The 25,927-nt window shown below is 44.1% G+C and overlaps 1 protein-coding gene and 2 long non-coding RNA genes across 7 annotated transcripts in view; all 3 read right to left on the bottom strand.

Moving 5' to 3' along the window:
- Nucleotides 1-8,347, bottom strand: part of LOC117734084 (mitogen-activated protein kinase kinase kinase kinase 3-like) — an 8,854-nt gene extending 507 nt beyond the window's left edge. Inside the window, exons 1-8 of one of the 4 annotated variants that reach the window (XM_034538177.1) lie at nt 8,238-8,347; nt 7,403-7,441; nt 6,365-6,419; nt 3,739-3,799; nt 3,342-3,459; nt 3,081-3,139; nt 2,715-2,818; nt 1,484-1,676 (exon numbers count right to left, since the gene is read on the bottom strand). In XM_034538177.1, coding sequence (XP_034394068.1) covers nt 1,484-1,676; nt 2,715-2,818; nt 3,081-3,139; nt 3,342-3,459; nt 3,739-3,766 — 502 coding nt within the window. In that variant the 5' untranslated portion in view covers nt 3,767-3,799; nt 6,365-6,419; nt 7,403-7,441; nt 8,238-8,347. Of the gene's footprint in view, nt 1-40; nt 1,677-2,714; nt 2,819-3,080; nt 3,140-3,341; nt 3,460-3,738; nt 3,800-6,364; nt 6,420-7,402; nt 7,442-8,237 lie in introns of all 4 variants that reach the window. The other 3 variants (XM_034538167.1, XM_034538158.1, XM_034538186.1) reach the window with 3 other exon arrangements.
- A 29-nt stretch (nt 8,348-8,376) lies between these two features.
- LOC117734108 lies at nt 8,377-15,249 on the bottom strand. Its single transcript, XR_004609783.1, has 4 exons — nt 15,013-15,249; nt 14,670-14,800; nt 14,323-14,385; nt 8,377-9,049 (listed from the first exon to the last, which is right to left on the bottom strand). It is a non-coding gene; the product is annotated as an uncharacterized LOC117734108 (long non-coding RNA).
- A 5,385-nt stretch (nt 15,250-20,634) lies between these two features.
- LOC117734103 overlaps nt 20,635-25,927 on the bottom strand; it is a 34,149-nt gene continuing 28,856 nt past the window's right edge. Inside the window, exons 3-7 of one of the 2 annotated variants that reach the window (XR_004609782.1) lie at nt 23,867-23,962; nt 23,693-23,757; nt 21,725-23,550; nt 21,266-21,616; nt 20,635-21,156 (exon numbers count right to left, since the gene is read on the bottom strand). This is a non-coding gene — a long non-coding RNA (uncharacterized LOC117734103). Of the gene's footprint in view, nt 21,157-21,265; nt 23,551-23,692; nt 23,758-23,866; nt 23,963-25,927 lie in introns of both variants that reach the window. The other variant, XR_004609780.1, reaches the window with a different exon arrangement.

The following is a 25,927-nucleotide window of genomic DNA, read 5'->3' on the forward strand; positions in this document are numbered from 1 at the left end:
TGACTGCTGATACACTAGCAAACTTTGTAAAGAGTTGTACCTGAGTCAGGAGGAGTTGTACTTGAGTCATGACGTATACCCGAGTCAGGAGGAGTTGTACTTGAGTCATGACGTATACCTGAGTCAGGGAGAGTTGTACCTGAGTCATGACGTATACCCGAGTCAGGGAGAGTTGTACCTGAGTCATGACGTATACCCGAGTCAGGAGGAGTTGTACCTGAGTCATGACGTATACCCGAGTCAGGGAGAGTTGTACCTGAGTCATGACGTATACCCGAGTCAGGAGGAGTTGTACCTGAGTCATGACGTATACCCGAGTCAGGAGGAGTTGTACCTGAGTAATGACGTATACCTGAGTCAGGAGGAGTTGTACCTGAGTAATGACGTATAGCCGAGTCAGGAGGAGTTGTACCTGAGTCATGACGTATACCTGAGTCAGGAGGAGTTGTACCTGAGTCATGACGTATACCCGAGTCAGGGAGAGTTGTACCTGAGTCATGACGTGTACCTGAGTCAGGAGGAGTTGTACTTGAGTCATGACGTATACCCGAGTCAGGAGGAGTTGTACCTGAGTAATGACGTATACCCGAGTCAGGAGGAGTTGTACCTGAGTCATGACGTATACCCGAGTCAGGAGGAGTTGTACCTGAGTAATGACGTATACCTGAGTCAGGAGGAGTTGTACCTGAGTAATGACGTATAGCCGAGTCAGGAGGAGTTGTACCTGAGTCATGACGTATACCTGAGTCAGGAGGAGTTGTACCTGAGTCATGACGTATACCCGAGTCAGGGAGAGTTGTACCTGAGTCATGACGTATACCTGAGTCAGGAGGAGTTGTACCTGAGTCATGACGTATACCTGAGTCAGGAGGAGTTGTACCTGAGTCATGACGTATACCCGTGTCAGGGAGAGTTGTACCTGAGTCATGACGTATACCCGAGTCAGGAGGAGTTGTACCTGAGTCATGACGTATACCCGTGTCAGGGAGAGTTGTACCTGAGTCATGATGTATACCCGAGTCAGGAGGAGTTGTATCTGAGTCATGACGTATACCCGAGTCAGGAGGAGTTGTACCTGAGTCATGACGTATACCCGAGTCAGGAGGAGTTGTACCTGAGTCATGACGTATACCCGTGTCAGGGAGAGTTGTACCTGAGTCATGACGTATACCCGAGTCAGGAGGAGTTGTACCTGAGTCATGACGTATACCCGTGTCAGGGAGAGTTGTACCTGAGTCATGATGTATACCCGAGTCAGGAGGAGTTGTATCTGAGTCATGACGTATACCCGAGTCAGGAGGAGTTGTACCTGAGTCATGACGTATACCCGAGTCAGGAGGAGTTGTACCTGAGTCATGACGTATACCTGAGTCAGGAGGAGTTGTACCTGAGTCATGACGTATACCCGAGTCAGGAGGAGTTGTACCTGAGTCATGACGTATACCTGAGTCAGGAGGAGTTGTACCTGAGTCATGACGTATACCTGAGTCAGGGAGAGTTGTATCTGTGTCAGGTGGGGTGGGGCAGGAGGAGTTGGGGTCGAGGGTTTGGAAACTAACGGGCTGGTTGGGTTGGGTTCCTTTGCTTAGGCCAACACAGATCAGAGGGTATGGCTGCTCGGGTACAACCAGCAGCTCCAAAACCTCCAGAGGACACAGAGGCTGGAAGTCTACGTTCTGGTGAGGACAGACACAAGTCAAAAGTTATCATTGGATACGATTCTCAGTCTTTACCAACACACTGATCATATTTTAGAGCCTAATGGGTTTTGATACAATTCATGTCAAGTTATGGTTCCAACATGAGCAGTTTCCCCACTTGAGAAGGATTGATCCGAAGTCACAAAGATTTTAACTGGATTTCACTCAATGGCCAAAAAACCTTTCCTCTTTTTATGTTGGTAGGTTCAGCCTATTAAGGCATATAAGGTGAAAAACCTTTCAATAGAAAACCCCCCAAATATATTCAATATACAAATTAGTGCAACACGCTAAGCGCTCATGATAGTTTGAGTGATCAAGCACTATTCTCTCTAATCTAAACATCTACGATTTTCACCACATACAGCTAAATCCTACTGTTGCCGTAGCCGCCAACTTAACAGCAAGCATCTATTTATTACTAACAATATCTATTTACACTTCATTTTAGCACCACTGGTGACCAAAGACCAGGATGTACTTATAATACCATCAACAATTACACCTCTCTTACCGTCACCGTTTACTGTGCTTCCACTAACATGTGATTAGCAAATATAGCAACCGTCACCAGACAGTCAACCATAAACAAACAATGATATTTCTACAGCACAAAGTTAAAATATCGCCACATGTAAGTGGACTCCGGATCCCCGCGACTCAAAGCTAATGCTCGCACTCACCAAAGTGATACAAAGTCTCTCAGTTGTTGGAGAGTTCGCCGCTCTCACCGGCTGCCTCTCCGGACTTGTAGACTAGTCAGTTCTGCACAGTCTCACCCAGATCTTGATCCAACACTCACCAATCTGTCAGTGCAGCGTTTGTCCGATTCAAACCTTATTGAACGCAACCGCCACGTGTGACTGCTTATCTAGTTGTTTTAGGTAGAGTGGTTCCGCCCTGTTTCTTTTGTAAACACCTCTGAGGTCCTCCTGGACATCTGAGATCTTCCCCCTGTGGCTAAGATGTTCTTGTTCTTAGTGTGGATGACTGATTCAGACATGTCCTTCTTACCTTAACCAGCATGAACTTCTGCATAGGCTCCACCCACTCCAGCAGGACCACACCTGATTGGAATGCTCCACACAGGTACTTATGACCGGTGTAGGGATTTCTCACTGAACAGAGAGAGGGGTGGTGGAAGAAAACCTTCAGTTTTCTTCTGTATGTGTTAGTAATACTCAACTCTACACCTCCTCTGAATATCAGATTTTGAAAACATGACGATTCAGTAAGATCTGCTCATAGCACAAGTTTCTGTCAATATACATCATCCTTTCTGTCTGTCAGACCCGGAGGGGAGACAGATAAGCTTAGTTAGGACAACTGCTGTGAGACAGCGCAAAGTGTGTGGTGCATGATGGGAAATAGTGGACTCACCAACGCAGCATTTTAGACAGCCTTTGGTATCGGGAATCTTATTGGAGATGGAAAACTTCCTGTACATAAACAAAAAAAGACCGTCAGAAGGAAGTTTAAACTGATGAGACACAACATAAAGAAGTTGAGAGAGGAACAATGCTGAGATGACATTTGTCAAATATATGAATTCATAAAAAACATTAATAGCATGTTGCATGTATTAGGATACTGCATGTATTAACATGTTGCATGTATTAGCATGCTGTGTCGAAGACGGACCGGGGCAGGATGCGGTCGGGCAGATGGCGAGTCGAGATGGAAACGGTCATTCTCTGTTTCTGTCGAGTCTGTTCAAACAGACCAGCCAGACTGTGGCAGTACAGCTGAGAGGCTTTACCTGGAGACAAGACTCAGGGTCAGTTACCATTCTGACATGATCATAAACGAGAAAGAACATTGTATTTTCTTCTTTCTAGTTCGCTAAATATGTTTTTGTTTACATTTCCTTTGAATATTTTAAATGTACATTTTCAAATGAGCACATCATAAAATTCAGTTTTTTCAATACTTTGAGTCTGTGTCCGTATGTGATATGAACACAGTAATAAGGTGTTTTCACTTATATATAATGGAGAGATTAAGAAAAACATGCACTTTAAATAAGCAAATGTCTGACCTGAAATGGAGATCAGAGCATTGTTCATCACATAGACTCAGGTGCACCTGCGAGGAAACAACTACAGACAGAAAGAAACCAATCACATCCTGAGTTAAACTGTGCTGTAGTCTCATAGACATTTCAGAAATTTCAGGAAAATTAATAACTTAATTTCAGAATTATGCTCATTGTGCAGGAACTAAGTTATGTAAGATATACTTATCATTATATTCCAGAAGTGATCTTTAATTGAGTAAAACAACATCATCTCGGTGATTTAATGACGTCATGACGGCAGCAGGTGCGAAAGAAAGAGCTGCATTAGGCATGAGTTCATATAGTTTTCCTACCGTGTGATCGGGTGATAATGTTTATTATTTTGTATTTAATTTTGAACGTTTTGCTGCATAAAATAAAGACTAAAGGAAAAGAGTAAAACAATCTCCTGACATTCACATACGAAAAGGAAGTCACTGTCTGCAGCTCTTTAGCGGTTCAACAACAAACAACGCCGACGGAACACCGCTACATTTAGTAGAAGAACTTCTCCAGGGAGTTGACAAGTGGATGTCGGTTACCAGCTGAAACCTGAGGAAAGGAACCCAAAGAGTCCGGAGCGCTGTGCTGCTTTTGACCAAACCAAGACGTTGGACAAGATAAAGAAAGGACCGGAGACCCGTCTATGAAGCTTCTTTGACGTTAATGAGGATTGATGTTGCCAATATGATCCAGGATGCTCGCTTTGTTAAGGACTGAAGTCTCTGCGTGTTTCAGAAGTTGTGATGCACATGTCTGATGAGAATGGTGGAAATGCTTTTTGAACATTTCCACGCAATTTACGCATTGCTTTATTAATATGATGGCTGAAGATAAGGAATTATTTAATGCTGAAGAAATGGAATCTAAGAGAACAGAAAGTTAACAGAGAGTGCATTGGAGGAGAAGCTGGACAGGCTCATTGGAACCAGGAGAGGAGTATTAGCTTGGATAACTGGAAAAAGAAAAGAAATTGAAAGTTTAATGAGTGATGCTGGCAATCTGCAAAAGTTAATGCATATGGATTTTATTTTAACACTCTTATCAGTGAGCTTAAAAAGATCAGTGGACAAGTAGCAGATCTACTGTCTGAATAAGAAAAAGAGGCAGATGTTAATAACTGGTTGGAGCCAAAGATGATGACTGAGACATTTTTCAGAAGAAGCTGAACAATGGATGTGTGCTTTGATTGAACAAAGAAACAAGCAAGGAAGATACAGCTGCTGAAGAGGACTTGGACGGTGATCAAGATGAAGATGTGGATCCTGATGATAGTGCTTCACAAGAGATCATCAGTTTGTGCTACTGAAGAAGCAAAGTTAGCTGCTTGGTGGACCGCGCTGCAGCTTTAGTGCGGATTAAAGCCAAGCTGGAAAGGCTGACTTTGGAAGCAGCAATCGCTGTAAAAAGAGCTCAAGTAAAAGTACAGAGGTCAGAGGATGGCATGAACAGCTATGTTGACGTTTACAAGTGAAGGAGGAGGAGCAAAGACTTGCTCCACCTACTAACATGGCTGTAAATGGAACAGTTCCAACCCGGCTGCGCAATCTACAGAGCCACAAACGGTGAGGCCAAGACGGACAGACAACAGTGTGACAGAAGCAGTAATGACATTCTTCAAGTAATGCAAAATCACAGAAATGTTGGTTAATCCTCAGAAACAAGCTCAGCTACCAGTTAAAGAGGTTACACTTACCTACAGGTACTTTATCAGAGCTTTTGAACAAGCTATTTAACAGAAAACTGATAATGATCCAGACAAACTGTACTGCTTACAACAACACACTGCAGGAGAACCGCAGGAACTCGTACGGAGCTGAGAGCACATGCCGTCACACAGAAGGTTCAAGGAAGCCAAACGACTGCTTCAGAAGAACTATGGAGATGAGCTGATGATAGCAAGTGCTTACATTGACAAGGATTTAAGGTGGCCACAAATCAAATCTGAAGATGGGAAAGCACTGAATGCTTGTGCTATTTTTTCTGAGTGGATGTCGTAAGACAATGGAAGATGTGGAGTTCATGGAGGAGATGGATAACCCCACAAATATGAGAATTGTGTTATCCAAATTTCCATATAAAATGAGAGAGAGGGGGGGCAATATAGCATTTGACCTCAAGGAAAATAGAGGACACAGAGCAAAATTCGCTGATCTTGTTAACTTTATTGACCGTCACGCAAAGATTGCTAGACCCACTCTTTGGAGACTTCCAGGACAGACGCACATCTACAGTCAGCAAAAGCAAGGAAAAGGAGAAACTTTTCAAAAGTGGAATGAAGAGAAGCAGGTTTGCAAAAAGGTCAGTGTTCAGATGTAGATGTGTTGCAGGTAAGTGGAGGAGGAGCTGCATCGACAGCGTTACTGCAGATAGCCAAAGACTTTAACTTAAAGGTGGTTCTATAGGTTGCAGACATCACACAGGTGAGTTACAGAGTGGGCGGGGCTTTCTGACAGAGGACTATGCTTTATGGTACCCTGGTTTCCATGGTGATCATTATCACGGGGCGGGCCTCCATCCTAATGAGGAGGGGCAGACATGAGATGTTCTGACAGATAGACATGATCCAACTAGACAGACGGACATAGAGACAGGTGAGAGGACATACCTGAGTGAGAGGGTCTTCATGAGGATGGCCGGGCCGCAGCATGGAGTCTTTTACACTGAAATAGATAGAGAGTGAACCTTTCTCTTCATTTCAACTGCTGTGATACAATGACATCATCAATGACACAGTCACCTCATTTAAGAGTATACTTAAGACTTTCCTCTTTAATAGTGCTTATAGTTAGGGCTGAATCAGGTTTGCCCTGGTCCAGCCCCATGATATGCTGCTATAGGCTTATAGGCTGCTGGGGGATGTTTTAGGATACACTGAGCACCTATCTCCTCTTCTCTCTCTCCTTATGGATGAATTTACATCTCTCCATTGCACCTGCCTCCTTCTTTGTGCCTCCTGCCTCAAAGGCCTGGCCTCATTGGTCCTCCTGCCTCCGTAGCCCTTTCCTGATCCGATGTGAGGTCAAAGGTCAGGGATGTCGTATGTGTACAGATTGTAAAGCCCTCTGAGGGGAGTTTGTGACTTGTGATTTTGGGCTACACAAAATAAACTGAATTGAATTTGAATTGAATTAAATGCATTGAAGAAGGCCTCTGTAAAAAGTCAGTCAGAAAGCTGCAGCTCGAGCCCTCACTAAGACCAGGAAAGTGGATCACATCACTCCAGTTCTGAGGTCTTTGCACTGGCTTCCTGTCCAACAAAGAACTGGTTTATGAAGCACTGAATGGTTTAGGGCCTAAATACATGGGTGATCTGCTGCTACCTTATGAACCATCCAGACCCCTCAGGTGGTCTAGGACTAGTCTACTTCCTGGTCCAAGAGTCAGAACTAAACATGGAGATGCAGTGTTCAGGTCTTCTGATCCACATATCTGGAACACATATCTGTTTTAATGTTCTTAATTGTTTTTAAATCTTTCTTTTGCATTATGTTATGCTTTAATGGTTTTATGTGAAGCACCTTGAAGTCTTGTTGAAATGTGAGATACACATAAACTTGCCTTGCCTTGAACAGGTGTGTCGGTGTTTGAACAGGTTTGACTGATATACACCTGTATGACATCATACCTGTGCTTGGGGGCTTACCTTTTATTGAGCTTGCCCTCCACAGAGTTCAGCAGGCTCCTGAAACAAACAGTTTATTTTTCTTTTATGTTGCGAAGGAGCACAGAGAGGAACCACAGTGTGACCCTCAGCGAGGAGGATGGAGGTCAGAGGTCATTCAGACCGTAGAAGAAGAAAACATGGCGGTGACCTGAGCTCAGGACATTAAGTTGAAATGTCAGCCGTCCATTTAAAAAACATACAGGGCTGCATTTTCTTCACCGCAAATATTCTAAAGTGCTCGAATGCAGCGTCTTTAAATTTTCATCAGCTACACCGCTGCTCTGTGCCCCCCACCCACCTTGAAAGGAGTGATACATTATTCAGACTGAGCTGAGAGAAACAGTGCAGCTCTCAAACCGAAGCACTCAGCTGGAAACTAAACACATGAATGCACCTGAAAATAAAGGATGCAGGTGTTTAGAGAACCTAAAGACGCTCGCCGACCAGAAGGTGGCGATGAAGGCTTACGTCACCGATACGTCAAATACCAGAAAAGAAGATTCTGATTATGTGTTGGGAACTTATTCATGTGTGGACAACAGGCCAAAATGTAGAGAGGAAAATATACATTTATTCAGAAAAAAACACGAGAATATTTCAGTAGCTCCGCCCCTTTATCTTCCTTTTAGATTGAAACTGGTGACATCAAACATCAAAGCATGTGTTTGTCTGATTCTTTATCAGTAACTGCTGGATCTAATTCTAAGTTCACGTGTTTCTAATGTTGTTGTTGACACTGTGTTAACCTTCACACTAATAATCATCAGTGACATATAGATTCATGTTTTCATGAGCTCAACTGTCAGCTTCTCACCCGTTTCCACTGAGGATGACTGCTGGTCCTGCAGCAGCATCTTCCTCCATCTGCAGCTCCTGCAGGAGGTATACAAATGTATTATTTTCAGCTGAACAACTCTTCTCTCCTCCTCCTCCTCCCCCTCTTCCTCCTCCTCCTCCTCCTCCTATTCATAAGAGCATATCGGATTGGTCGGCAGAGCGTTGGCGCTGATTCAGCAACTTTCAACTGTGAAAGTCCCAACGGACCAAAACACTGCTGCACCTCACATTACATCCTCATCTTCATCAGCACACAGGAAGTGTGTGTACGTGTATGTGTGTACGTGTGTGTGTGTGTTACCGTAGCTGGTTCTGATGGGAACACTGGCACACATGTGATTGGACTAAATGACTAATTAAGACAGAAGTGACATCATCCAGGTGCAATAGGGAAGGGAGCGTGAACGTCATAAGGTGAGGACAAAGAAGAACAACTTAGTTAAAAGAATGACTGCATTAGCATGTTATTAGTGTGTTGTTAGCATGTTAGCCTGTTATCAAGTTATTAATGTGTTAATAGAATGTTGTTTGTGTGCTGTTAGCATGCTATTTGCATCGTATTCATGTATTATTAGCGTGTTGTAAACATGTGTTGCAGTCAGACAACTATTCAATAATAATAACAATAGAGCAATAATAATAATAATAATAATAATAATACACAGACTGTTAGCCTCATGCTAACAGGAACAAGGACAGATAATTAGTTAGCATGTGTATGGTCAGGTGTACCAGGTGGGATCTCGCAGTGAAGAATAGCTCCTCCTCACAGTCCAGGAAGCGATCCGACTGTAAAGAAGAAGAGAAGAATGTGCTGAGTCTCATCACCTGTGTGTCCACCAGGTGGTACAATATGTTAATGAGGTGGGCGGATTAGGTTACACTGGACAGGTGTTGTTAACACCTTGGTGAAGACACATATGAGATACATATCATACACTATATTATTCATGGTAAGGGCATTATTTTGACCACATGAAGTTAGCCTGATGTGACAGGAAACTCATGGATTCAGACTGAGTGGTCGACCCGTGATTAACATGCATGGGACAAGTGACTAGTGCTGAGTGCTTAGACGAGTAGTGACAAGTGGTGACAAGTGTGTATATATATATATATATATATATATATATATGTATAGTTCTTTATGAGTTGTAGTGGTCTTTAATGGGGTTGTAGTAATAATAATAATAATAATAATAATAATAATAATAATAATAATAATAATGCATTTAATTTATATAGCGCTTTTCATAATACTCAAAGACACTTCACATAATTAAAACATCCGAAAAGCTAAAAATAAATAAATAAGAATAGCTAAAATACAGGTAAAACAAATAAAACAAATAAATAGGGACTTTGAGTCGCTCGGACCCTGATAAGAAAGAAAACAAAAACAAACAATCACACATTAAAAGCAGTTCTGAACAGGTGGGTTTTGATTTGTGATTTGAATGAGGAAAGATCAGTGCAGTCTCGGATGAGTTTGGGGAGAGAGTTCCAGAGGGAGGGGGCAGATATAGAGAAGGTCTGTCACCCCACGGTGCTTGGTCCTATGTGGGATGGAGCAGGTCTGTGAGGTAGGAGGGGGCCTGATGGAGTGTGGTGGTGGAGCAGGTCTGAGGTAGGAGGGGGCCTGATGGAGTGTGGTGGTGGAGCAGGTCTGAGGTAGGAGGGGGCCTGGTGGAGTGTGGTGGTGGAGCAGGTCTGAGGTAGGAGGGGGCCTGATGGAGTGTGGTGGTGGAGCAGGTCTGAGGTAGGAGGGGGCCTGGTGGAGTGTGGTGGTGGAGCAGGTCTGAGGTAGGAGGGGGCCTCATGGAGTGTGGTGGTGGAGCAGGTCTGTGAGGTAGGAGGGGGCCTGATGGAGTGTGGTGGTGGAGCAGGTCTGTGAGGTAGGAGGGGGCCTGATGGAGTGTGGTGGTGGAGCAGGTCTGAGGTAGGAGGGGGCCTGATGGAGTGTGGTGGTGGAGCAGGTCTGAGGTAGGAGGGGGCCTGGTGGAGTGTGGTGGTGGAGCAGGTCTGAGGTAGGAGGGGGCCTCATGGAGTGTGGTGGTCGAGCAGGTCTGAGGTAGGAGGGGGCATGATGGAGTGTGGTGGTGGAGCAGGTCTGAGGTAGGAGGGGGCCTGATGGAGTGTGGTGGTGGAGCAGGTCTGTGAGGTAGGAGGGGGCCTGGTGGAGTGTGGTGGTGTAGCAGGTCTGTGAGGTAGGAGGGGGCCTGATGGAGTGTACTGGTGGAGCAGGTCTGTGAGGTAGGAGGGGGCCTGATGGAGTGTGGTGGAGGAGCAGGTCTGAGGTAGGGTTAGGGTTACAGCACAGAGACAGCACTGGTGAAAATTACAAATGACCTCCTAATTGCATCAGATAAAGGACTCATCTCTGGACTTGTTTTGTTAGACCTTAGTGCTGATAAAGGACTCATCTCCGTACTGGTCTTGTTAGACCTTTAGTGCTGATAAAGGACTCATCTCTGTACTGGTCTTGTTAGACCTTAGTGCTGATAAAGGACTCATCTCTGTACTAGTCTTGTTAGACCTTTAGTGCTGATAAAGGACTCATCTCTGTACTGGTCTTGTTAGACCTTTAGTGCTGATAAAGGACTCATCTCTGTACTAGTCTTGTTAGACCTTTAGTTCTGATAAAGGACTCATCTCTGTACTGGTCTTGTTAGACCTTAGTGCTGATAAAGGACTCATCTCTGTACTGGTCTTGTTAGACCTTTAGTGTTGATAAAGGACTTATCTCTTTACTGGTCTTGTTAGACCTTTAGTGCTGATAAAGGACTCATCTCCGTACTGGTCTTGTTAGACCTTTAGTGTTGATAAAGGACTTATCTCTTTACTGGTCTTGTTAGACCATAGTGCTGATAAAGGACTCATCTCTGTACTGGTCTTATTAGACCTTAGTGCTGATAAAGGACTCATCTCTGTACTGGTATTATTAGACCTTAGTGCTGATAAAGGACTCATCTCCGTACTGGTATTATTAGACCTTAGTGCTGATAAAGGACTCATCTCCGTACTGGTATTATTAGACCTTAGTGCTGCGTTCGACACCATTGATCATGACATCCTATTACAGAGACTGGATCAGTCGATTGGCATTTCAGGTACCGCACTAAGTTGGTTTAAATCCTAATTATCAGATCGATCTCAATTTGTATTTGTAAACGATGAAGCCTCAATGACCACCAACGTTAATCACGGAGTTCCACAAGGTTCTGTGCTTGGACCAATTTTATTTACCTTATATATGCTTCCTTTGGGCAACATGATCAGGAAACACTCTATAAACTTTCATTGCTATGCAGACGATACTCAATTATATCTATCGATCAAACCAGAGGAGACCAACCAGCTCGCTAAACTTCAAGAATGTCTTAAAGACATAAAAACATGGATGACCTGCAACTTCCTGATGTTAAACTCAGACAAAACTGAAGTTATTTTACTGGCCCTGAACACCTCAGAGATCAATTATCTGGTCATGTGGTTTCTGTAGATGGCATTTCCCTGGCATCCAACACCACTGTAAAGAATCTCTAGTTATCTTTGACCCAGACTTGTCCTTTAACTCCACGTTAAGCAAATCTCAAGGATTGCATTTTTTCATCTACGTAACATTTCAAAAATCAGGCACATCTTGTCTCAAAAAGATGCAGAAAAGCTGGTTCACACGTTTGTTACTTCCAGACTAGATTACTGCAACTCCTTATTATCAGGCTGCTCTAATAAGTCTCTTAAGTCCCTCCAGTTGATCCAGAATGCTGCAGCTCGTGTACTCACAAAAACTAAGAAAAGAGATCACATGACTCCTGTATTAGCTGCTCTGCACTGGCTCCCTGTAAAGTCAAGAATCACATTTAAAATTCTTCTCCTCACCTAGAAAGCCTTGATTGGTGATGCACCATCATATCTTAAGGAGCTTGTAGTACCATATTGCCCCACTAGAGAGCTGCTCACTAAATGTGGGGCTACTTGTGGTTCCTAGAGTCCTAAAAAGTAGGATGGGAGCCAGAGCCTTCAGTTATCAAGCTCCTCTTTTATGGAACCAGCTTCCACTTTCAGTCCTGGAGGCAGACACAGTCACCTCATTTAAGAGTAGACTTAAGACTTTCCTGTTTAATAGTCCTTATAGTTAGGGCTGAATCAGGTTTGCCCTGGTCCAGCCCCTTGATATGCTGCTATAGGCTTATAGGCTGCTGGAGGATGTTTTAGGATACACTGAGCACCTATCTCCTCTTCTCTCTCTCCTTATGGATGAATTTACATCTCTCCATTGCACCTTATTAACTCTGCTTCCTCCCCGGAGTCTTTGTGACTTCACGTCTCATAGGGTCCATTGGACCTGGAGGTGTCTAATGCCTGGTAAGCCGGCCTCCTGCCTCGGCTCTGCTGATGCGCCCCGCCCCCCCTCCTCTCTACCTCCTTCTGTTTCGTGGATTGTGGAAGTCCATTCATACATTGTCATATTCATGTAATGTGTTTATGTATTTCTGTAACTCTGTTCATCTGGTCACATGACATCTATTCATCTGTCCATCCAGGGAGAGGGATCCCCCTCTGTTGCTCTCCTGAAGGGTTCTTCCCTTTTTTCCCTGTGAAAGGTTATTTTTGGGGAGCTATTCCTGATCCGATGTGAGGTCAAAGGTCAGGGATGTCGTGTTTCCTGTTTTATTTTGAAGTCCTTGTCTCTCGTGTCCTCTGTTTCTCTGCACTTCCTGTCCCTGTGATTGTCTGCCCTGTCCCTGATTGTTTCCTCCTGTGTCCAATCACCTGCACCAGCCCTCTGTATTTAAGTCCTGTTGGTGTCGTTCCCCTTTGTCGGTTCGTCTTGTGTAGATCGTTGAAGAGCATGTGTGTGAGCTTGTTTTGTCTTCTTTGAATCCTGTTGAGCAATAAAGTTGCCTTTTCCAGTGTTGACGGCGTTTGGGTCCAGTTACCTGCAGCTGCACATAACAGATGTACAGTGATGAGCAGTGTTCTACTGTTCTAGACCTGATGTACAGTGATGAACAGTTGTCTACTGTTCCAGACCTGATGTACAGTGATGAGCAGTAGTCTACTGTTCTAGACCTGATGTACAGTGATGAACAGTTGTCTACTGTTCTAGACCTGATGAGCAGTGGTCTACTGTTCCAGACCTGATGCACAGTGATGAACAGTTGTCTACTGTTCTAGACCTGATGTACAGTGATGAACAGTAGTCTACTGTTCTAGACCTGATGTACAGTGGTCTACTGTTCTAGACCTGATGCACAGTGATGAACAGTTGTCTACTGTTCTAGACCTGATGCACAGTGATGAACAGTAGTCTACTGTTCTAGACCTGGTGTACAGTGATGAGCAGTGGTCTACTGTTCTAGACCTGATGTACAGTGGTCTACTGTTCTAGACCTGGTGTACAGTGGTCTACTGTTCTAGACCTGGTGTACAGTGATGAGCAGTAGTCTACTGTTCTAGACCTGGTGTACAGTAGTCTACTGTTCTAGACCTGGTGTACAGTGATGAACAGTGGTCTACTGTTCTAGACCTGGTGTACAGTGATGAGCAGTAGTCTACTGTTCTAGACCTGGTGTACAGTGATGAGCAGTAGTCTACTGTTCTAGACCTGATGTACAGTGATGAGCAGTAGTCTACTGTTCTAGACCTGGTGTACAGTGATGAGCAGTAGTCTACTGTTCTAGACCTGGTGTACAGTGATGAGCAGTAGTCTACTGTTCTAGACCTGATGTACAGTGATGAGCAGTGGTCTACTGTTCTAGACCTGGTGTACAGTGGTCTACTGTTCTAGACCTGGTGTACAGTGATGAATGGTTTAGTGCAGAGAAATCAGTCTGCTGCCCACGATGATGCTCAAAGTTTACATTCAAAGAGAATATTCTATCTCTTTATTAGCATTAACGGCACCTTGATGGCTGACCTTAATAATTCAGCAGCTGCTTGATTGTATATATATATATATATATATATATATATATATATATATATATATATATATATATATATATTACATCGCGGTTTCCATGCTGCGATGGATAGGTAGACTGACAGATACTCACCACTTCACCTTGTCTTTCAGCTTGGGCGGTTGAACGTTACTCTTGGTCATCAGCAGCAGAGCTCTAGGAGAGAAAATCAAGTTAGAGGTTTTTTTAATTCCTTTAACTCGTAAGTGGAGCTAACTTTCTGCTGCTAGTATATTATACATATGTATGTGTGTATCATGTTATCATCATTAACATCATTGCATATGTGTGCATGTGTGTTTCATCTATTTTTTGTCTGTTCTTCATTTTTACGCCACTGAGGACAAACATCTTGAACTGTCTGACTATTAGCTGGAGGTGAAGGTATAGAAACTACACCCCCGATTGACACACACACACACACACACACACACACACACCTCATGGGGTGGAGGTCAAACATGGGCGGCTGCAGTTCTGCCAGTTCGATGCCGGTGATGCCGACGGCCCAGATGTCACACAGTGGTTATACCCGCCCTTCCTCTCCACTGCCGCCACCTCCAGAGCCATCCTGCAACAACACACGCGGCTCGAGGTCATTCAATCACAGAGCCCTTCATACGGTCAGTCATCCCAACCAATTACTGTCTATCACTGATAAATACAGCACATCATCATCATCCTCCATCCTGCAACTCTTCAGATCAATGGGAGGGAGAAGACAAGATGGCAGCTATTGAAACTACAGACCGCTGACCTCAGCAGACGAGAACAAGGTCGTACCAGTATGGAGTCCCGATGAAGGACTTCCTCTTAGCGATGGTCATGTTGATCTGAGCCGACACACCAAAGTCCGCTGGCAACAAACACACACAGACACACACACACCAGGTGTCAGAGGTCAAATCGAGCATCCTGCGCATAAGTGTGCATGTTTGGTGTCATGCATTATGTATTAATAATAATAATGCATTTAATTCATATAGCGCTTTTTGTGATACTCAAAGGCACTTTACATAACATAATTATTATGTCCTAAAAGATACAAAAATAAGAATAACTAAAATTACAGGTAAAACAAATAGGGACTTTGTCAGTTGCTCGGACCCTAATAAATAAAAATAATAAGAACATAGAGCAAACAATCACACATTAAAAGCAGTTCTGAACAGGTGGGTTTTGATTTGAATAAGGAAAGATCAGTGCAGTCCCAGATGAGTTTGGAGAGAGAGTTCCAGAGGGAGGGGGCAGATATAGAGAAGGCTCTGTCACCCCATGTCCGGTGCTTGGTCCTATGTGGGATGGACAGGAGATCATCAGAGGAGCGGAGCTGACGGGATGGAGTGTGGTGGTGAAGCAGGTCTGAGGTAGGAGGGGGCCTGATTCTGGAGGGCTTTGAGAGTGAGGAGAAGGATTTTGTAGTGGATCCGTTGTGGGACGGGGAGCCAGTGAAGGTTCTGGACAACAGGGGTCTGGGAGTGGGTGAGCAGGCGAGCAGCAGAGTTCTGGATGTATTGGAGTTTGTTTAGGATTTTGGAAGATGTGCCATAAAGAATACTATTGCAATAGTCAATTCTGGAGGTGATGAAGGCGTGGATTAAAGTTTCAGCAGCAGATGAGGAAAGTGATGGGCGGAGACGGGCAATGTTTTTTAGGTGGAAGAGGGAGGTTCTGGTGATTTGTTTGATTTGATGTTCAAATGAGAGGTTGCTGTCAAACATGACTGAGGTTGCGGATGTGAGGGGAGGGAGACAGAGTGGAGTTGTTGATGGTGAGGCAGAAGTTGTGACTGATGGGGACAGATTTGGAGCCGATGATGATCATATCCGATTTATCACAGTTTAGAGAAAATTGGTTTGCATCCATGATTTAATGTCAGTGAGGCAGTTGGTCAGAGTGGAGTGAGTAGTAGTGGTAATGGCTTTTGTGGAGATGTAGAGCTGGACATCATCAGCGTAGCAGTGGAAGAGGAGACCGTGATGACGTATGATGTTTCCAAGAGGGAGCAGGTAGAGGATGAATAGAAGAGGACCAAGCACCGAACCCTGGGGGACGCCCTGAGACAGAGGAGCAGTGGAGGAGGTGCAGTTGTTGATGCTGATGAATTGTTGTCTGTTTGTTAGATATGATTTGAGCCAGGAGAGAGCAGTTCCACTGATGTTGAGGGACGATTCGAGGCGGGAGAGAAGGATGTTGTGGTGGATGGTGTCGAAGGCTGCAGTGAGATCCAGGAGAAGGAGAATGTTGAGGTGGCCAGAGTCTGAGGAGAGGAGGAGGTCATTGGTGACTTTGAGAAGGGCTGTTTCGGTGCTGTGAAACCAGATTGAAATGTCTCGAACAGATCGTTGGAGATGAGGTGGGTTTTGAGTTGTGTAGCAACGACGCGTTCCAGTATTTTTGACAGGAAGGAAAGATTTGAGATGGTACTGGCAAGAGAGCCTGAGAGATTTGTGGTGGAGATAGTTTTGAGATTTCTGAAGGATATGTTGCGCTTGGTTTTTGGGATGGGGATAGGGATGCCAATGTCCATGGTGATAGCCAGGTGGTCGGAGATATTGAGGTTGAGGCTGGAGAGCTGAATTATTGTGAGACCAGTGGAGCAGACCAAATCCAGGATGTGACCTTGGCTGTGAGTGGGGAAGTTGAAGCATTCTAGCAGTTCCAGGAATTCTGTGGCAGAATTACATTCAGTGTTATCAACATGGATGTTAAAATCACCAAGGAGGAGAACGGCAGGTGAAATTGCACAAAGCTGGGTCAGAATATCAGAGAAGTCAGAGAGAAAGGAGGGGTTTGGCTTGGGGGGGCTGTAGATAACAGCAATTACCAGAGGAGTCGCACCAGAGAATTTGAGGGCAAGATGTTCAAAAGAATGAATGGCAGGAATGGGAATGGTGGTTGTTTTAATGTCCTCCCGGTAGACAGCAGCAACACCACCTCCCCGCCCCTCTGGACAAGGTCTATCTATGTATGTGAATCATGTGGGGGTGGTCTGGTTTAGTGAGAAATAGTCCAGAGGCTTATGTCATGTTTCAGTGAGGCAGAGAAAATCAAGGTTACTGTCCGTTATGAATTCATTCAGAATGAGGCTTTTATTGTTGAGTGAGCGGGTGTTGAGCGAGGCCAGTTTCATGTTTTTGGTTTCTTCCCTTTTTTCCCTGTGAAAGGTTATTTTGGGGAGTTTTTCCTGATCCGATGTGAGGTCCTGGGACAGGGATGTCGTATGTGTACAGACTGTAAAGCCCTCTGAGGCAAATTTGTAATTTGTGATATTGGGCTATACAAAATAAACTGAATTGAATTGAATTGAATGTGACGTTGCGTTGTGATAGGCTGTGAGGACTGAGGAAGGGGACGGAGACTGGACCGATTCACGTGATGTTTGTTGTGGTGACGTAACGAGGAAGTACGATTGCGACAGGACCACAGGGATGGGATGGAGTTTTGGGACGTGAAGTTGTAGATATAGAGCCTCTGTGTGAAGGATGGCCTCGGCGAAGTATTCCATATTGTTTTAGAACGTCTATGCAGTTTGTTAAGTGTTCACATATATTCAAGGTGCTACTCTAGTGTTTGTAACCACAGAACTAAGAACCTAAACAAACAGACAAAAACATAAAAAACACGAGAGCGAAAAATTGAGGCTTCTATCATCATGTGGCCATCTTGAAGGATTATTAGGGTCCTCGTGACGACTTCGTCGTAGAGGAACCTTTTGTTTTTCGTTGAATTATTATTCTCTAGCAATGAAAGTGTTTTGGGGGCCTTTATCATATCTCAAAAGTTGTTAAATTTGACATGCATATCAAAAGTGGTGAAAAATTTGATAATATGGAGGTCTCGCATTTGGGTACAAATACATTTCTCTTTCGCGCCCCTTGAGGCAAAAAGACCACGCTTTTTGCTAACAATGACCGTTTGACTTGAAATTTGGTACACATGTCTACAAAAAAGTCAATGGTGGTCATAAAATGCGCCTAATCAGATTTTCCACCATTTTGAATTTGGTAAAAAACAAGTTTTTTCCATTTTCTCCTAAACGCTGAGTCCGATTGTTACGAACATTTCTGTGGTTCATTATTGGTCAAAATCTTGTTGATATCTCATTGCGTTCAAAAGATATGGACCAATGAACTTTTAAGGGGTGCGGCCTCATATTTAAAAGACACATAACTTCGAAATGACTTGGCCTATCCTCACCAAATTGGTAGCATATGTCCACATTGCATCCCTTAGCGTTCCCTAATCTTTTCATAATATTTGAACATTAGGGGGCGCTGCAGTCAATCGCTCAATATCGCAATTTTTAGCCTTTTTTCGCGTTTTCGTCACGTTTTTGGGCGTTGTAATCCTAGAGTTTAGCAATGAGACCTTAGCAATGAAAAGTTATCAAAGGATTTTAAAAATATAAAACTATGTGCGTTGAGCGCAATGGCAAAGAACACCATTCACCATGAAAATTGACGTTTTTTTTAACTCAGCCATACATTATGTAATCTGCTCCATATTTCTCACATGTCATGACATACTGACCCTGAAGACATCCATATGATAATTTTGAATTCTAGTCATAGCGCCACCTAGTAGCAACATTAAGTTACATGTTTTCTACTGTTATACCCTTCTCCTCACAGATTAATCAGATCCCTCTCAGAATGTGTCAGAATAGACTTAAGACCTTGATAATGCTTCACTGTGAAGATTGTATGGATCCGTTGAAGGGCGGCGAGTTGGAGAATCTGCGAAGTTTGATCGGCGAAGTTTGATCCTTTGTCATGACCAAATAACCAATGTAACATGCTCGAAACGTAACTTAACTTAGAACACACATTTAAAGTCAAAGATGTAGTTACCTGATATGATTGTAATGCTTCAGAATGGCAATATGGCTCGATAGCGCCCCCTACACATATTAATTTAAGCAGCCCCAGTGCTACGTTTCACCTACATTTATGAAACTTGGTAGGCATATGAAAAACATGTAAACTGAAAAGAAAGTCTCTTGGGACCATGCTCTAAACGGTACCGGAAGTCAGTTTGTGTGATTTTCCATCAATTCTTGTGTATTTCTTGCCACTATACATATGTTACTGAACTCCTGATGAAGGGGATTTATCAGATCCCCTTCAAATGTATTATGTTGATGCATGTTGTCTCATGCCATACAGTGGATACAGCAAGTGGTGGACTATCTGCAATGTATAATTTACAGCAGTGGTCCCCAACCTTTTTTGAGTCACGGACCGGTTTCGTGTCAGACAATATTTTCACGGACCGGCATTCACAGTGTGGGCGATAAATATGATAAAATGATACGACCGGCATAAAGTGCATAAAAATACAACTCACCATCACGGCGAATTAGTGGGAGCCCTGAGCTTGTTTATCTGCAACGAGCCGGTGCCGTCTCAGGGTGACAGGAGACAACGACATCCGGAGTGTGTTTGTTACGTCCAGTCTGCTCCGTTATCGTCGCTGTCAAGCTCTCCAAAGACTTTTTTTTTTTTACTCATTTTCTCTAGCTTGTGGGTTTGCTATAGCTCGCAAACTTTTCTCAAGAGGTCAGGTATTACGTATACCTCTTGAGATGTGCGACGTATTTCGTAAACTCGTGAGAGCCACAGATGCACAGACGAATGTATCCAGTCCTTTTTCAAAATAAAACATTTTTACGACTTTGATAAAAACTTTTCATTCACTCGTTGTGTGCGACCCGGTACCAACCGACCCGCGGACCGGTACCGGGCCCGGGGTTGGGGACCGCTGATTTACAGCAGCGCTATTATGTTGATGCATGTTGTCTCGGGCAATACAGTGGCTATAGCAAGTGGTGGAGTATAATTTCCAGCATCACTCCATGCAGGAAAAAACGTCTAACTCATAGACGCTTACTCTGACGGTCCAGACATTCCCGGGCCGCTTGAGCCGGCATCCAGCCAGTACCCCCGATGATGTGGGACCCGCACATCGCTGCTTTAATTATTATTATTGTTTGTGTTCAGAGGGAATGAAAATGTGCACAAACTGACTTAACAGTGAGAGACAGAAAGTTACTTTCCTGCTTTATATCATTCCTTACAGTCTATGTGTAAAGTAACTATATAGTTGTACATATTATTAAGCAGAAAGTTATATAGTTTTAAGAGTTTAAAAGTTCAGCTTTAAATCTTTTATAACACTTGCAACAACATCAAAATAAAAACATGTGTTCCTCCGGTGGGAAGAGTGCACACGGTAGTTCTTCTCTTCAACCAATATCTGAACTCCAGCAGCTAAAAATGCATCATAAACATCCAGCATCAGATCTTATTTAAAGGACCTTGATGCAAATCAGATGAACTGCACTCATTTACTTCTGTAGTCTCAGTAAAAATGAGGTTTGGTAAATATTCCCCACAGCGGCCTTAATGTGCCGACGATTTTTGAAACGAAACGATGACAAACGATTTTGAAAGAAGTCACTAACTCGTATATTTAGGGCCTCTGAACTGTTCTGGACCAAAACTTATCATATTAAATATGCTCGTGAGCATGAAAATCCTGCTTGGAAAAATCTTTTGTTTTTAACAAAAACAAATTGAACATTCTATAAAACCTGATGTTAAGCTGTAAATTAGAAATAGTAAAATACTACTATTACTGATGCATTCAACTCATTTGATTTGATTGCATTGAACAGAGACAACAAACATCAGGAGATCTGGAGCTCATCTCTCTCCTCGCCGTCATGGACCAAAGCGTGGTGTTCCAGAGTCCTTTAGTGTGAGTACTAATACATGATTGTGTGCTAGAGGACACAATGGAACCATGACTCATCACTACCTCATAATCATCCATACCTCTCAGGGGGCGGGGTTTGTTCATGACAGGTGAGTGACACTGACCTAGTTTGATGTATCCGTTATCAGTCAGCAGGATGTTCGCCCCCTGCAGAAGCAACACAAACTGTTAGCTAACTGCTTTAGCTACAGTAAATAAAACACATTTCCTCCATCGGACCAAGATTTAAAGAAGTCATTACATGTCATGAACTCACCTTAATGTCTCTGTGCATTTTTCCTTTGCTGTGCAGGTAGATGAGTCCCTGTAGAACACACTCACTATATTACAATCTGATTGGACAGAACATGGAGGGTCTAGAAATCTGATTGGACAGAATTTGGAGGATCTAATAATCTGATTGGATGTTACCTGCAGTGTTTCCCGCACAACGGAAGCAATCTGGGACTCGGCCAAGACAAAACAACAGATGTCTGCATGTCTGCTAACAATCCCAGAATGCAATGTGTCAAATGTTACGTGTTAGCAGGGGCCCATAGCGAGACGCAGAGTCTGACAGTCCTTTTAACACTCCTGATTCGCAGTCCCAACCAGTCTGTGCTCCGACCTGCTACCAACCAGTCTCTGCTTTGGCCTGCTACCAACCAGTCTCTGCTCCGGCCTGCTACCAACCAGTCTCTGCTCCGGCCTGCTACCAACCAGTCTCTGCTCCGACCTGCTACCAACCAGTCTCTGCTTTGGCCTGCTACCAACCAGTCTCTGCTCCGGCCTGCTACCAACCAGTCTCTGCTTTGGCCTGCTACCAACCAGTCTCTGCTTTGGCCTGCTACCAACCAGTCTCTGCTCCGGCCTGCTACCAACCAGTCTCTGCTGTGGCCTGCTACCAACCAGTCTCTGCTCCGGCCTGCTACCAACCAGTCTCTGCTTTGGCCTGCTACTAACCAGTCTCTGCTTCGGCCTGCTACCAACCAGTCTCTGCTTCGGCCTGCTACTAACCAGTCTCTGCTTCGGCCTGCTACCAACCAGTCTGTGCTCCGGCTGCAGGATTCCCAACATGCACTCCACTGGTCCAAACTCCAGCCGGGTCATCAGTTGCCGGCTACCCTCCCTAGCCTCAAGTCTCTGAGGCCGTCCTCCAGGGATCCAGAACTATCTACGTTCTCCAAGAGAATCCAGCACTGTCTACGTCCTTCAGGGATCCAGCACTGTCTACGTCCTCCAGAAATCCAGAACTGTCTACGTCCGAACTGTCTATGTCCTCCAGGGATCCAGAACTGTTTCCGTCCTCCAGTGATCCAGAACTGTCTACATCCTCCAGCGATCCAGAACTGTTTCCGTCCTCCAGTGATCCAGAACTGTCTACATCCTCCAGGGATCCAGAACTGTTTCCGTCCTCCAGTGATCCAGAACTGTCTACATCCTTCAGGGATCCAAGACTGTCTACGTCCTGCAGGGATCCAGCACTGTCTACGTCCTGCAGGGATCCAGCACTGTCTACATCCTGCAGGGATCCAGCACTGTCTACGTCCTCCAGGAATCCAGAACAGTCTACGTCCTGCAGGGATCCAGAACTGTCTACATCCTCCAGGGGAATCCAGCACTGTCTACGTCCTCCAGGAATCCAGCACTGTCTACGTCCTGCAGGGATCTAGAACTGTCTACGTCCTCCAGGGGAATCCAGCACTGTCTACGTCCTCCAGGGATCCAGCACTGTCTACGTCCTGCAGGAATCTAGAACTGTCTACGTCCTCCAGAGATCCAGCACTGTCTATGCCCTGCAGGGATCTAGAACTGTCTACGTCCTCCAGAAATCCAGAACTATCTACGTCCTCCAGGGATACAGAACTGTCTCCGTCCTTCAGGGATCCAAGACTGTCTACGTCCTGCAGAGATCTAGAACTGTCTACATCCTCCAGGGATCCAGCACTGTCTACGTTCTCCAGGGATCCAGAACTGTCTCAGTCCTCCAGGGATCCAGCACTGTCTACGTTCTCCAGGGATCCAGAACTGTCTCCGTCCTCCAGGGATCCAGCACTGTCTACGTTCTCCAGGGATCCAGAACTGTCTACGTCCTCCAGGGATCCAGAACTGTCTCAGTCCTCCAGGGATCCAGAACTGTCTACGTCCTCCCGATCGTCCTCCTCAGATGCTTCACTTGTCCATTTGTCATCGTTGCCCCCACCCCCCTGTCCTGATTTGTTCCACCTGTGCATCATCAACCTATCAAAGGTGTAGATGTATGCGTGAGGTTTAAATCATTATCTCTCTGCAGGGGGCAAAGAGTTGCATCAGACCAGTGGAGGGACAGGGTGGTGGTAGCTCTGGTCACTTTGAGCATCTTGGTTGAGATTTAATGAAACCGAGCAGCCAGTGTTTCACTGCTGGGCCTCATTAACGCTCCCCGACGACACCTCCAGCTCCGACCGTCATGGCCTTAATGAGCACGGAGATGGGCAGCGTGGGCATTGTCATGGCGACAGGACAGCTGAGGGTGTGTTAAAGATTTAAAGATGGATGGACATATGGTACAGGAAATGAAAGCTGAAAGAGAAAAGATCAACAAGACAATCACACATCTGTGTGTGTATATATATATATATATATATATATATATATATATATATATATATATATATATATGTATGTGTGTGTGTGTGTGTGTATACGTCTTTGTGGGTCTCACTGTGGTAGATGTGCTGCAGGGATCCTCCTCCACAGAACTCCATACAGATCCACAGCTTCTCCCTGCTACACACGTACACACACACACACACACACACACACACACACACACACACAAACATTTCTCTCACAACTGTCAACCTTCACCTCAGACTGTTGTTCTGATGACGGTTACCAGAAGTAGCTGCCATAGTACGCCACGATGTTGAGTTGTTGTGTTTACAGTCCTTCATCATCAGGATCTCCTGTTAAACCACAGCAAAGTCCTCACCTACACACACACACACACAAGGAAGAAACACACACCGTTGTAACATGTCTACTAACTTAATTTAGTCCAAATTTGTGCCAAATTTGAGGTAATATGTTTTCTTTTTTATAAAAAGTGATTTTAAGTGAATGAAAACATAGTTTCATGTCTGTCAATAAATCCTACACGCTCCTTCAAGTCATCCTTCTGCCTCCTTCCCTCTTCCCTGAATCGTGACATGACATCAATGTTATGGCCGTCAGTTTGAAATATTTCAACTTTCATATCTGAGAAGTCAGATTTTGTTTGACTACAATCTATTATTATTACTGTTATGTAGCCGTCAGCTGCACAGATAAACGTCCATAAAGACTTAGTCAGCAGTCAATCAACAGGAAATTAAAACTACTTGGATAATTGTATCATCATTTATGTTCAAGCTTATCATTTCAGTTTATCACAGGCATGTTATTAATTAATCAATTAATCGAGAAAATAATACAAAGATGAATCAATAATGAAACCAATGGTTAGTTGAAGCCCAAGCAACATCCAAGCAGGGAAGCTGTGGGCACTAAACTCATCATCACTGCACCTCGAGCCTGTCTGCATCAGTATGCAGACAGGCTCGAGGTGTTTCTATTATTCTGTCCATGGATGAAGGTGTTCAACATGTCAGAGTTGAAACGCTTAGAAAGAACAAAGAGTCTTTGTTGCTGCCGGAGGATTCAGGCCTCATTAAAGCCTGCGCCGTCCTCCTCCAGCTGATCAGAATAAATATGGAGGATTGATGTAACTTCTCATTAAAAAAGGAGCTCTGCTGTGAGCTGATGTTGGAAGAGAGGTCTCCCTCTGGTCTGCAGCTGAAACACAACATGACAGAATATCTTTTTTTGCTTTCTGAAGAGACTTTCGTCCCTCATGACCGTGACTTGTTGATGTTTTCATATATCATATAGATCTATGTACATACATCCATCCATACCAAGATCACGCGCTCATCCAAACTAAGAAGTAGCTGGAAGCTGACTGCACTTCTTAACTGTGCAGTGATTTTCTTGTTTATTGATTTTAGTTGGATCAGAGTGACTCATTTATTCTGACTGACTTCAACTGATTCTATTTATATTATCCTGCAGGACGGAGATGGCTGTTGAGTCAGCAGAGCACAGACAACTGCACCAATCAATACTCTCACCTCCAGTCCACCTTAAAACAAACAACTTCTGTCAGTGACCAACCCCACCTCCAGTCCACCTTAAAATAAGCTTAGCCACATTAAAACACTGCACTGGGAACCCCAACATGACTGGTCACATATTCATATTTAGGATTTAATATTTACATGACTCCATCATCTTCCCTTTAGCGCCTCTAGTCGTTCATGTTAAGACTATAAAAAGCAGCCTGTAAGGGTGTGTTAATAATTCAAGGTTCTGTGCTTGGACCAATTTTATTTACCTTATATATGCTTCCTTTGGGCAACATTATCAGGAAACACTCCATAAACTTTCATTGTTATGCAGATGAAACTCAATTATATCTATCAATAAAACCAGAGGAGACCAACCAGCTCGCTAAAATTCAAGAATGTCTTAAAGACATAAAAACATGGATGACCTGCAACTTCCTGATGTTAAACTCAGACAAAACTGAAGTTATTTTACTGGCCCTGAACACCTCAGAGATCAATTATCTGGTGATGTGGTTTCTGTAGATGGCATTGCCCTGGCATCCAACACCACTGTAAAGAATCTCTAGTTATCTTTGACCCAGACTTGTCCTTTAACTCCACGTTAAGCAAATCTCAAGGATTGCATTTTTTCATCTACGTAACATTTCAAAAATCAGGCTCATCTTGTCTCAAAAAGATGCAGAAAAGCTGGTTCACGCGTTTGTTACTTCCAGACTAGATTACTGCAACTCCTTATTATCAGGCTGCTCTAATAAGTCTCTTAAGTCCCTCCAGTTGATCCAGAATGCTGC

The sequence above is a fragment of the Cyclopterus lumpus genome, chromosome 1 (assembly GCF_009769545.1).
Source record: "Cyclopterus lumpus isolate fCycLum1 chromosome 1, fCycLum1.pri, whole genome shotgun sequence".
NCBI classification, from domain to species: domain Eukaryota; kingdom Metazoa; phylum Chordata; class Actinopteri; order Perciformes; family Cyclopteridae; genus Cyclopterus; species Cyclopterus lumpus.